The 14,134-nt window shown below is 41.6% G+C and overlaps 1 protein-coding gene across 1 annotated transcript in view; it reads left to right on the forward strand.

The window, feature by feature from the left end:
* Positions 1-14,134, forward strand: part of LOC129624636 (ATP-binding cassette sub-family C member 4-like) — a 364,051-nt gene that overhangs the window by 211,144 nt on the left and 138,773 nt on the right. Inside the window, exons 20-21 of the mRNA XM_055542792.1 lie at positions 13,647-13,741; positions 13,967-14,053. Coding sequence (XP_055398767.1) covers positions 13,647-13,741; positions 13,967-14,053 — 182 coding nt within the window. The remainder of the gene's footprint in view (positions 1-13,646; positions 13,742-13,966; positions 14,054-14,134) is intronic.

The following is a 14,134-nucleotide window of genomic DNA, read 5'->3' on the forward strand; positions in this document are numbered from 1 at the left end:
TCACTCTGTATAATAGGCTAGAGTTTAATCCACCTCATTAGAACTGATCCAATGTGTTCTTTTTAATGGCTGAGTAATATTCCATTGTGTATATGTACCACTGCTTTCTTATCCATTCATCTGCTGATGGAAATCTAGGTTGCTTCCTGCTACTGCTACTGCTAAGTCGCTTCAGTTGTGTCTGACTCTGTGTGACCCCATAGATGGCAGCCCACCAGGCTCCCCCATCCCTGGGATTCTCCAGGCAAGAACACTGGAGTGGGTTGCCATTTCCTTCTCCAGTGTATGAAAGTGAAAAGTGAAAGTGAAGTCGCTCAGTCGTGTCCAACTCTTAGCGACCCCATGGACTACAGCTTACCAGGCTCCTCCATCTATGGGATTTTACAGGCAAGAGTACTGGAGTGGGGTGCCATTGCCTTCTCCAGGTTGCTTCCATGTCCTGGCTATTGTAAACAGTGCTGTGATGAACACTGGGGTACACATGTCTCTTTCAATTCTGGTTTCCTTGGTGTGTATGCCCAGCAGTGGGATTGCTGGGTCATATGGCAGTTCTATTTCCAGTTTTTTAAGGAATCTCCACACTGTTCTCAATAGTGGCTGTACTAGTTTGCATTCCCACCAACAGTGTAAGAGGGATCCTTTTTCTCTGCACCCTCTCCAGCATTTATTGCTTGTAGACTTTTTGATAGCATCCATTCTGACTGGCATGAGATGGTACCTCACTGTGGTTTGATTTGCATTTCTGGGATAATGAGTGATGCTGAGCATCTTTTCATGTGTTTGTTAGCCAGCTGTATGTCTTCTTTAGAGAAATGTCTGTTTAGTTCTTTGGCCCATTTTTTTATTGAGTCGTCTATTTTTCTGGTATTGAGCTGCATGAGCTGCTTGTATATTTTTGAGATTACTTCTTTGTTAGTTGCTCCATTTGCTATTATTTTTTCCTAATCTGTGTTCACATGTTATTAATCATATCACTGAGAAATCTCCTTCACCATTGTTGAAATCAGACTCTGTATGAGGTCTGTCCATTGCACTTGGTTGATGCCTTCTTGCTCCATTTCAGTCTCTAGGTTTCTCTCTCCACTTCATTTTTGACTTGTAGTTTATTCTTTAAAGAAAATCAAATGCTTTAACATTTCTTTTTAATACTGCATCTTTTACTATGGAGAGGTCATTTTCAGGAATGGCACTGAGTTTCACAGGAAATGGCAAGATGAAATGTTTAACTGTACATTGGGATATAAATTAGTGAATAATGAAAACTAAACCTACCTGATAGGAGAATGTCATTTGGCAAAAAAAAAGAAAAATTTAAATACTGGTAAATACTATGTTACTCTCTTGGGTTAGAAAAATCAGTGAATAACAATGTTAAAGGGCTTCCCCTGGGGTCTATTCAGTGCAATCTGGACATCTGATTTCTTTTATACTGTGAAGAAAAGGATGGGACAGACTTTCAAAGGTGTGGGGTTGAAGGCTTCAGACCCACTTTCTGAGGAAATAGTAATTTTGCTTGAACAATGGCTTGAATTTCATAGATTGTATCAGGTGAGTACCATTTTATGATGATGTGGACACACAAAATTTCTTGTTTAACTGTCTTATTTCTTTCTCCTGGGTTATTGTTAATGGATGATTGTGCTTTTGCAGAAATGATGTCATTAGCAGTAATGAACTAGATTTTTATTAAATGACATACATACTGTGTAAGAAAATAAGAGGGAAAGCAAATGTAAGATAGTGAGAGAATAGCTCTCATTTATTGAGTGCATGTGCCCATCTGCTTTCTGTGTATCACTCACACGTGCACACATGTACACACATAAAAAGAAATATGAGTTATGAATCTTTTACCAGTGTTTTTGATGTTACCACCTCATTGTATAGCTGGTAAAACTGAGGCTTGGTGAGAAGAAATGACTCACCTCAATACTGGCAGCTCAGGTTCAGAGCTGTTTCAGCAGGACTCTAGACTCCACAGTGCCATGCTACCTTTCAATTGAGGAAGTTTATAAGGAACAACTTATTTAAAAAATTGGGTGATTTATGCAAGTTGATGGGAAATAAATAGATTTCAGGCATTTCATAAGAAACAGGTTAATAATTACCCTAATCAAGTTGAGTTTTTGATGTCCAGATCAGGCTCCAAAGACCCAGGCCACTGTGTGGCTGTTTCTTTTATGACCTTGCCTTTCTGGTAAAGCTCAGCATTATCTTTTGCCCCACACTTGAGCATCTCTGGAGAACAGCAGGTACTGGGACAGTGGCTGTCATTCAGTATTTTCCATGGGACCTGATGCTTTGCTGCAGCCACGTGGGGTGACTGGACCAGTAATGTGGGCGGTGTCCTGGGGCTTCACCCAGCCTAGGACATGTATGCAGCACAGACCCTGGTGGGAAGGGGACCTGCAGGACTGGCTTGCACAGTGATTCTTCTGTATGTGATGTGATGTTTATAAACATGGACTGCTCTCCTGTTTTCTGCATGTTTGGGTTATGGAGTTGGGGCCCCTTGTGCCCATTTCCTCCTTGGCAGGAAGGGAGGGATCAGAGAGCAGAGTTTTGTCCCCAGCTTTGTCACTTGCTCACTGTCACTCTGGACATGTCCTGTTACCTGCCTGGACCTCTGATGTATCTGCAGCAAAACAAGGACGCTGGATCAGAGGGTATCCAGGAGGTTTTGTTACTGCTCTGAAATGTCATCTGTGACTATGATTAGCAAGAGGTCAGCAAGGTTTTTACACCTAGGAACCACTTAATGAGATTCTTTGCTTATCTTTTTTGGAATCCCTATACCAGTGGATGGGCATAATACTTCCATAGATAATAGGGGTTTCTAGAACTATTTTGATCTGTAGTTACCGAAACTGTATGTGTAGTAGAAAAGGCTTGGCTTTTGGAGAGAAACAATCTTAGTTATTAACTCTGGGTGTTTATCTAAATTTCTTTTCTTATTGAATGCAAGGAGAGATGGAATTATTGTAAAGGCTACAGGCCATGCATGTGGAATGCAAACATGCCAGTGTTTCAGTAAATGGTAGCTATTTTTACTATTATAGCCCATTTCTCTACAAATATACATACATATAAATGAAGATGTCTCCTCACTGTTTTCCCTAACCCCACTGCCCCCAAATCCTGGAAGAAAAAACAGTAAAAAGAGCAAATTTTCTTGTATTACATATGTTAATTACAACATCATATATTATACTAGATTTAATTGCAGTAAACATTTAAGTTCGTTGAGCTGAAAACATTTCTATTAATATGATAAAATAGGGAGAAATGAAGTAATCACAGTGGCAAGATCAATTCAGACTGATGACATCAACTTCAAGGCCCAGGAGTCAGAGGCTCAGGAATTGAGTCTGTTTCTCTGTTCGCTAGGTGCATGATTCTTCATCTGTAAAATAGAGATAATAATACTATTAACCTCATAATGTTGTTTTGAGGATGAAATGCAGGAGAGATTTTAAAGCACCTGATTGCTAGGGACATAACAGGCACTTTATAAATGTTAGAATAATTTTGAAAAAAATTAGCTGTTAATTTTAAGCTCAGTAAGTTTTTGGTAAAACACATCCATAAAATATGACATGTAAGAAAGAAGGTATTTGACTATTTAACTTCCATTATTTAAGTTAATATTTATGTAGGTGCCCTATATATAGTACATTATGTAAAGGCATTCCTCAGAGCAGTGATGTGACTTCACTTAGTCTCAGTTTCCTCATCTGTGAAATAGGGCCAGTACTTCCTGTGTAGCTTGTTGTGAGGATAAGAGATAAACAGCATCGGGGTCCACCACAGATCTTACCCTCCAGGAGCTGAGAGACACCGTGTGCATGTATACACATGATGGACCAGAATAAGACAGTCCTTCATGAGAAATGAGAGATGTAAGTAGAACTTTAGGAAAGTAGCAGGAAGAGATGAGTCCAGGATGGGTTCATGGGAGAGTGTGTTTTGGCTGAGCCTGGAAAGATGGGCAGGATATTGACAGGATGTGAGAGGAAGGGTGATTCCAAATGGAAGAAAAGCTGTAAGAAAGGAAAGATGTCTGCCGTTTGACTCTGGAACCCAGCCTTCCTCTGTCAGGGCCTCGTTATCAGTTACAACAGTCTACTGTGTGGTGTTTCTACACTAAGTCTCCCCATCAGTGAAGGGCTCTTCATGTTCTTCTGGATGATGGCATCAGGAATCAGCAGCACCATTTCCTAGTTTGCCTGTAGTGTGTGTGTCACTGTTCAGTGAGAATTGGTTAAATTTAACTTAGAGGAAAACAACATGAATAAGAACACCTTCCTGTCAGTGGGAGGAACTGTAATATATGCTCAACTCAGGTTTTTCCCTTTAACCTAATCTGAAAATGGTGGCTGGGAATTAACCTGACTTGGATTTTACTTCAAATCCTTTGCGATGTTTTTCCCATCTGTGGTTTGTCTATGAATGATTGTCAGAGCAATTGTCATTCTAGCAAAGTAATGTTCAAAATTGTGTACAATATCATGTATGAAACGAGTTGCCAGTCCAGGTTTGATGCATGATACTGGATGCTTGGGGCTAGTGCACTGGGACGACCCAGAGGGATGGAATGGGGAGGGAGGAGGGAGGGGGGTTTGGGATGGGGAACACATGTATACCTGTGGTGGATTCATTTTGATATTTGGTAAAACTAATACAGTTATGTAAAGTCTAAAAATAAAATAAAATTAAAAGAAAAAAAAAAAAAAGAAAATCTGAGCAGAAAAAAAAAAAAAAAAATTCTCCAAGGCAGGCTTCAACAGTATGTGAGCCGTGAACTTCCAGATGTTCAAACTTGATTTAGAAATGGTAGAAGAACCAAAGATCAAATGGCCAACATCCATTGGATAATCAAAAAAAGCAAGAGAGTTCCAGAAAAGCACCCACTTCTGCTTTATTGACTACGCCAAAGCCTTTGATTGTGTGGAACACAACAAACTGTGGAAATTTCTTCAAGAGATGGGAATAGCAGACCACCTTACCTGCCTCCTGAGAAATCTGTATTCAGGTCAAGAAGCAACAGTTAGAATTGGACATGGAACAATAGACTGGTTCCAAATTGGGAAAGAAGTACATCAAAGCTGCATATTGTCACCCTGCTTATTTAACTTATATGCAGAGTATATCATGAGAAATGCTGGGCTGGATGAAGCATAAGCTGGAATCAAGATTGCAGGGAGAAATATCAATAACCTCAGATATGCAGATGACATCACCCTTATGGCAGAAATCCCAGAGGAACCAAAGAGCCTCTTGACAAAATTGAAAGAGGACAGTGAAAAAGTTGGCTTAAAGCTAAACATTCAAAAAAAGAAGATTATGGCATCTGGTCCCATCACTATATGGCAAATAGATGGGGAAACAGTGAGGAACTTTATTTTGGGGGGCTCCAAAGTCATTGCCGATAGTGATTGCAGCCACAAAATTAAAAGACGCTTGCTCCTTGGAAGAAAAGCTATGAACAACCTAGATAGCATATTGAAAATCAGAGACATTACTTTGCCAACAAAGGTCCAACTAGTCAAAGGTATGGTTTTTCCCGTGGTCGTGTATGGATGTGAAAGTTGGACTGTGCAGAAAGCTGAGCACTGAAAAATTGATGCTTTTGAACTATGGCGTTGGAGACGACTCTTGAGAGTCTCTTGGGCTGCAAGGAGGTCCATCCAGTCCATCCTAAAGGAGATCAGTCTTGGGTGTTCATTGGAAGGACTGATGTTGGAGCTGAAACTGCAATACTTAGGCCACCTGATGTGAAGAGCGGACTCATTTGAAAAGACCCTGATGCTGGGAAAGATTGAAGGCAGGAGGAGAAGGGGATGACAGAGGATGAGATGGTTGGATGGCATCACGGAATCAACAGACATGAGTTTGAGCAAGCTCTGGGAGTTGGTGAGAACTGAACTAAATTGTCAGAGTCAAGATCAGATCAGATCAGATCAGTTGCTCAGTCGTGTCCGACTCTTTGCGACCCCAAGAATAGCAGCACGCCAGACCTCCCTGTCCATCACCAACTCCCGGAGTTCACTCAGACTCACGTCCATTGAGTCAGTGATGCCATCCAGTCATCTCACCCTCTGTCGCCCCCTTCTCCTCCTGCCCCCAATCCCTCCCAGCATCAGAGTATTTTCCAATGAGTCAACTCTTCGCATGAGGTGGCCAAAGTATTGGCGTTTCAGCTTTAGCATCATTCCTTCCAAAGAAATCCCAGGGCTGATCTCCTTCAGAATGGACTGGTTGGATCTCCTTGCAGTCCAAGGGACCCTCAAGAGTCTTCTCCAACACCACAGTTCAAAAGCATCAATTCTTCGGCGCTCAGCCTTCTTCACAATCCAACTCTCACATCCATACATGACCCCAGGAAAAACCATAGCCTTGACTAGACAAACCTTTGTTGGCAAAGTAATGTCTCTGCTTTTGAATGTGCTATCTAGGTTGGTCATAACTTTCCTTCCAAAGAGTAAGCGTTTTTTAATTTCATGGCTGCAGTCACCATCTGCAGTGATTTTGGAGCCCCCAAAAATGAAGTCTGACACTGTTTCCACTGTTTCCCCATCTATTTCACATGAAGTGGTGGGACCAGATGCCACAATCTTCATTTTCTGAATGTTGAGCTTTAAGCCAAATTTTTCACTCTCCACTTTCACTTTCATCAACAGGCTTTTTAGTTCCTCTTCACTTTCTGCCATAAGGATGGTGTCATCTGCATATCTGAGGTTATTGATATTTCTACTGGCAATCTTGATTCCAGTGTGTGTTTCTTCCAGTCCAGCATTTCTCATAATGTACTCTGCATAGAAGTTAAATAAACAGGGTGACAATATAAAGCCTTGACGAACTCCTTTTCCTATTTGGAACCAGTCTGTTGTTCCATGTCCAGTTCTAACTGTTGCTTCCTGACCTCCATACAAATTTCTCAAGAGGCAGATCAGGTGGTCTGGTATCCCCATCTCTTTCAGAATTTTCCACAGTTTATTGTGATCCACACAGTCAAAGGCTTTGTTGTAGTCAATAAAGCAGAAATAGATGTTTTTCTGGAACTCTCTTGCTTTTTCCATGATCCAGCGGATGCTGGAAATTTGATCTCTGGTTCCTCTGCCTTTTCTAAAACCAGCTTGAACATCAGGAAGTTCACGGTTCACATATTGCTGAAGCCTGGCTTGGAGAATTTTGTGCATTACTTTACTAGCGTGTGAGATGAGTGCAATTGTGCGGTAGTTTGAGCATTCTTTGGCATTGCCTCTTTGGGATTGGAATGAAAACTGAGCTTTTCCATTCCTGTGGCCACAGCTGAGTTTTCCAAATTTGCTGGCATGTTGAGTGCAGCACTTTCACCGCATCATCTTTCAGGATTTGGAATAGCTCAACTGGAATTCCATCACCTCCACTAGCTTTGTTCCTAGTGATGCTTTCTAAGGCCAACTTGACTTCACATTTCAGGATGTCTGGCTCTAAGTCAGTGATCACTTCATTGTGATTATCTGGGTTGTGAAGATCTTTTTTGTACAGTTCTTCTGTGTATTCTTGCCATCTCTTCTTAATATCTTCTGCTTCTGTTAGGTCCATACCATTTCTGTCCTTTATCGAGCTCATCTTTTCATGAAATGTTCCTTTGGTATCTCTGATTTTCTTGAAGAGATCCCTAGTCTTTCCCATTCTGTGGTTTTACTCTATTTCTTTGCATTGATCGCTGAAGAAGGCTTTCTTATGTCTTCTTGCTATTCTTTGGAACTCTGCATTCAGATGTTTATGTCTTTCCTTTTCTCCCTTGCTTTTCGCTTCTCTTCTTTTCACAGTTATTTGTAAGGCCTACCCAGACAGCCATTTTGCTTTTTTGCTTTTCTTTTCCACGGGGATGATCTTGATCCCTGTTTCTCGTACAATGTCACGAACCTCATTCCATAGTTCATCAGGCACTCTATCTATCAGATCTAGGCCCTTAAATCTATTTCTCACTTCCATTGTATAATCATAAGCGATTTGATTGAGGTCATACCTGAATGGTCTAGTGGTTTCCCTACTTTCTTCAATTTAAGTCTGTATTTGGCAATAAAGAGTTCATGGTCTGAGCCACAGTCAGCTCCTGGTCTTGTTTTTGCTGACTGTATAGAGCTTCTCCATCTTTGGCTGCAAAGAGTGTAATCAATCTGATTTCAGTGTTGACCATCTGGTGATGTCCATGTGTAGAGTCTTCTCTTGTGTTGTTGGAAGAGGGTGTTTGTTATGACCAGTGCATTTTCTTGGCAAAACTCTATTAGTCTTTTCCCTGCTTCATTCTGTATTCCAAGGCCAAATTTGCCTGTTACTCCAGGTGTTTCTTGACTTCCTACCTCTGCATTCCAGTCCCCTATAATGAAAAGGACATCTTTTTTGGGTGTTTGTTCTAAAAGGTCTTATAGGTCTTCATAGAACCGTTCAACTTCAGCTTCTTCAGCATTACTGATTGGGGCATAGACTTGGATTACTGTGATATTGAATGGTTTGTCTTGGAAACGAACAGAGATCATTCTGTCGTTTTTGAGATTGCATCCAAGTACTGCATTTCGAACTCTTTTGTTGACCATGATGGCTACTCCATTTCTTCTGACGGATTCCTGCCCTTAGTAGTAGGTATAATGGTCATCTGAGTTAAATTCACCCATTCCAGTCCATATCAGTTTGCTGATTCCTAGAATGTCAACATTCACTCTTGCCATCTCTTGTTTGGCCACTTCCAATTTGCCTTGATTCATGAACCTGACATTCCAGGTTCTTATGCAATATTGTTCTTTACAGCATCGGAACTTGCTTCTATCACCAGTCACATCCACAGCTGGGTATTCTTTTTGCTTTGGCTCCATCCCTTCATTCTTTCTGGAGTTATTTCTCCACTGATCTCCTGTAGCATATTGGGCACCTACTGACCTGGGGAGTTTCTCTTTCAGTATCCTATCATTTTGCCTTTTCATACTGTTCATGGGGTTCTGAAGGCAAGAATACTGAAGTGGTTTGCCATTCCCTTCTTCAGAGGACCACATTCTGTCAAATCTCTCCACCATGACCTGCCTGTTCTGGGTTGCCCCACAGGCATGGCTTAGTTTCATTGAGTTAGGCAAGGCTATGTTCCTAGTGTGATTAGATTGACTAGTTTTCTGTGAGTATGGTTTCAGTGTGTTTGCCCTCTGATGCCCTCTTGTAACACCTACTGTCTTACTTGGGTTGGAGCAATGGCTGCGCTTTGCTGGAGCAGCCATGAAGAGATACCCCATGCCCAAGGTAAGAGAAACCCAAGTAAGTCAGAGTCAAGGAGGCACTCAAAGTCCTACCACAAGACATGGAGAGAAAGTGCTTGCATCTTATGCTCTGACTGTGCTAAATGAAGAAGTGGATTCAGGTGCCTTTTCTAGAGCATGGTTGAGATTGCTGTGCTACAATGTGGTGCTCTTTTGAGAAAGAAATGAAAACAACATAAAATCAAAGCATAAAACCTAGGTGGAACAGTTTGTGAAGACTGTCAACAGTGAAACAGAGGCCAGGTAAACTGTGTGTGTGTGTGTGTGTGTGTGTGTGTGTGTGTGTGGCTAGGAACCTATCTTAAAATGGCCTGTTGTTTTTCATTAAAGCCAAAAGCATGAGATGATAATTTCTGAACTCCACAAAGAAAGGTGAAATAATGAATTTCTACAACTGAGCTATTGCTGTCTTTCATTGGATGCACTCCAATTTAAGCTTTGAATGAGCAGGGAACCTGTGTGCCTGTATGTCTTTGTGGCTGTCAGGGAGGGTTATAATGAAGACAATCTCTTTCTCTTTCTTTTTCTTTTGGTCACATGCTTTGCATATTGTGATCCAGACTATGAGCAGGGTCCCATTGTTGGCTTGATGTTAAAATAGGCCTCAGTCACCAATAGCAAGTTACAATCAATTCATGTCCTTTTTTTATTTGTGGAGAGTGTTCATATGTGTGTTTTGATTCTCACAGCATCATTGAGTTTAGTGACTCTTGTTTCTGCAGCACATTCTGTAGAAGAGGAAAGTGAGACTGAGGGAGATCAGAAAACTTCTTATCCTGGAGACCCTACTGTGCCACTTGCTTTCGCCCCAAATTTGCTAAAGTAGAGACAAAAGAGGGCTTATCTGCAGAAAGGTACTTCTGGGCATCATAGATTGATGCCTGATGGGTTTCGTAGATAACAAACTCCCCCAAACTCTGTTTGTCTGTGCCAGGATCTGTCCAGTGGTAATTACAGGCAATCTAAGATTTGTAATATAATGCTGTGTAACATAAACTTTGGTTGTTATCTTGTCATTTGGGGATGTTCCTATTATCTACCCCCCACTCCCACCAGATACTCTGATTTGTCTATTTAGTTGAAACTTCATATCCTTCTTAGCTTTGAGTTTTTCCTGCTTCCTTTAACAAGAATCTTAGTTCAGCAGTTTTTCTTGTTGTCCCTTGAGCACATTGTTTCTTTCCCCTTGATTTTTCATGCCTACTGTTCCATCTTTTTTTTTTTTTTTTTTAATGCTTCATTTTATAGAAGTTTTAGGTTTATAGAAAAATTGAGCAGGCACTGAAGAGTTCCCATACTCTCCATCTTCTGGTTACCCCCCCCCCCCCCAGTTTTCACTATTATCATCTGCATTAGTGTGGTACATTTGTTACCATAGATGAACCCCAAACAATACATTATTATTAACTAAAATCCACACTTTACTGGAATCAACATTGCCGGGAGAAATATCAATAACCTCAGATATGCAGATGACACCACCCTTATGGCAGAAAGTGAAGAGAAACTAAAAAGCCTCTTGATGAAAGTGAAAGTGGAGAGTGAAAAGGTTGGCTTAAAGCTCAACATTCAGAAAACGAAGATCATGGCATCTGGTCCCATCACTTCATGGGAAATAGATGGGGAAACAGTGGAAACAGTGTCAGAATTTATTCTTTTGGGGCTCAAAAATCACTGCAGATGGTGACTGCAGCCATGAAATTAAAAGACGCTTACTCTTTGGAAGGAAAGTTATGACCAACCTAGATAGCATATTCAAAAGCAGAGACATTACTTTGCCAACAAAGGTCCATCTAGTCAAAGCTATGGTTTTTCCTGTGGTCATGTATGGATGCGAGAGTTGGACTGTGAAGAAGGCTGAGTGCCAAAGAATTGATGCTTTTGAACTGTGGTGTTGGAGAAGACTCTTGAGGGTCCCTTGGACTGCAAGGAGATCCAACCAGTCCATTCTGCAGGAGATCAGCCCTGGGATTTCTTTGGAGGGAATGATGATCAAGCTGAAACTCCAATACTTTGGCCACCTCATGCGAAGAGTTGACTCATTGGAAAAGACTCTGATCCTGGGAGGGATTGGGGGTAGGAGGAGAAGGGGACGACAGAAGATGAGATGGCTGGATGACATCACTGACTCGATGGACGTGAGTCTGAGTGAACTCCGGGAGTTGGTGATGGACAGGGAGGCCTGGCGTTCTGTGATTCATGGGGTTGCAAAGAGTCAGACAAGACTGAGGGACTGAACTGTACTGAATTGAACACTTTACATTAAAGTTCATTTTTTATTGTACATTTCTACGGATTTTGACAAATATGTAATGTCATATGTTCACTAGTACATTATCATACAGAGGTTTTATGCCCTAAAAATCTGTGCTTTGGTTCCTCATCTTTCCTCCTCACTCAACCATTAGTGGTCACTGACCTTTTTCATGTATTTGTAGTTTGCCTTTTTCATAGTGTTTTAGACTGAGAATCATACAAAATGAAGCATTTTCAGACTGGCTTCTTTATTCAAATGCATTTAGTTAAATGCATTTAAGATTTCTGGCTTTTTTAATCAAATGCTTCTTTAGTCAAATGCATTTAAGATTTCTCCACATGGCCTGATAACTCATTTATTTTTATTGCTAAATAATATCTCATGGTATGGTTGTACCTCAGTTTGTTTCTAAGTGGAGTTAGTGAAGGCCATCTTTCTTGATTCTAGTTCTTAGAAATTATGAAAGAAATTGATATGAGTATTAAGGTATAGGTTCCTATGTGGACATAAATTTTCAGTTCATATGGGCAAATATCTAGGAGAATGATTACTGGATCATGTAGTAAGCCCCATGTTAAACTTTGTAAAAAAAAGTGCCAAAATATCATCCACAATGGCTGTGGCATTTCACATCCCATTAGTAATGAATTATAGTTCCTGTTGCTCCACACCCTCTTCAACATTTGGTGTTTTCAGTGTTTTGAATTTTAGCCAGTCAAATAAGTATATAGTAGTGTCTTCTTGTTTTGATTTGTAATTTCCTAATGACATTTCTATCAAATATCTTTTCATATGCTTATTTTTTCAGCTTCCATTTCTTGTACTGATCTTGTCAGTCTACCACTTGCCTTAAGTATTATTGTGGAAGACACAGGTCAGGTATTATCTCTTCAGAGAGAGTGGGAAGCTGACTCTGAGATCAGTAAAATGTTTTGTTGAAGACCTGTGCCTTCACCTCCTGGGCCACCAGCTCTCACACCTGTGTCTCTAGCACAGACCTTCACACCTGCATGCCCAGCTGCACTGTGACACCACTGGGAGGTCATCTCAGCTTGTCCACAAGAGAAGTCTCCTAAACCTGCCTCCACCATCTTCCCCAACTCAGTAAATGGAGACCCTGTCCTTCCCCTTCCTCACCCCAGACACCACAGTCCTCTTCTCTTACAGCTCACACCTGTCCCGTCAGCAGGTCTTCCAGACTCCCCATTCCAAGTGTGTCTGGAGTGTGATCCCCTCTCTCCATTCCTGCTGCTTCCACTCTGGTCCTGGCCACTGTCATCTCTCACCTAGATTATTCCAGTAGCCTTCTTGCTTTTATCTGCCCTCACCTTTCTCCCATTAGTGTCTGTTTTCCACAAAGGGCAGGACTGATTTCTTAAAAATCTCAGACCATGTCAATACTCCCCTTACTTCTTTATTGGAGTGACCCCAGGCTCCTCCTGCTCTGTCTCCACCCTCACTCCCCTCATTCTTACTCTGCTCTGCTCTCCTGGCCTCCTTGCTTGTTTTGAACCCCTTTGGCATCTCCCCGTGGCCCCTGCACTCGCCCCTCCCTCTGTGTGGAGCAGCCCTTCCAGGTCTGCCTGCGCCCCTCCCCACCCCAGATCTGCTCACACCCCCTCTGAGCAGAGCCCTCACACCCCAATGTGGACTCACTTCCCCCCTTTACTCTCCATCTGCCTAAGCCGGCTTCTTTTTCCTTCCTGTCCTCAGTACTTGTGCTCAGGTTAATTTTCCATATCATCCATCTCCCACCATGGAAAGAAATTCTGAGCATTTGTTTCCTCATGGCTGAATTCTTGTGCCCAGAACGATGCCTGCTATATAGTTGATGCTCAATAAATATCTGTTATAATGGTTAAATGCATAAATGCTCTGAAAAAAATATAGAATGAAAACATATTAAAAGCCCTGAGAAGTTTTTTTTTTTTTTTTTTTTAATGTTCAAAGTTACAATTTAGGTGCTATGAAAATAAGCACACTGCTGCTGATCAAACACTTGTATGAATTACTAATGCTGAAGGGCTAAGATGGCAGGAGGACAACACATTTTAATTCTTTGGGTTTTTTTTCCCCCCTTTTCTCTCTCTATGTAGGATTTACAGTTTCTGGAGAATGGAGATCTAACTGTCATAGGAGACCGAGGAACCACACTGAGTGGGGGGCAGAAAGCCCGGGTCAGCCTCGCCAGGTAAATGGCATTTCAGTTGTCATCCTGCCCCTCCTTCTCCATGGCTCCTAGTGGTTGTGAGCACACAGACCCTGCTCACCGGGTGGGCCTGTGTGAAGCAGGGTCTTGGCTCTTTTCCTAGGCTCTTGGAATGAACATAAAGAGTTTTCAAACACTGTCATGATTCAGAGATGAGATTCAGGGAGTGTGAAGTGTCCTCTCCTGATGTCTCTCTGCATTTTCTAGAGCCCTGTATCAGGATGCAGACATCTATCTCCTGGACGATCCGCTCAGTGCAATGGATGCAGAAGTCAGCAGGCACTTGTTCGAACAGTGAGTTTGCTCTTGTTTTCTATCATCTCTGCTTCCCAGGAACTCTGTAGAGATCAGGGAAGAGAGCTCAGGAAAGCCTTT

The sequence above is a fragment of the Bubalus kerabau genome, chromosome 12 (genome assembly GCF_029407905.1).
Source record: "Bubalus kerabau isolate K-KA32 ecotype Philippines breed swamp buffalo chromosome 12, PCC_UOA_SB_1v2, whole genome shotgun sequence".
In the NCBI taxonomy this organism is placed as follows: domain Eukaryota; kingdom Metazoa; phylum Chordata; class Mammalia; order Artiodactyla; family Bovidae; genus Bubalus; species Bubalus kerabau.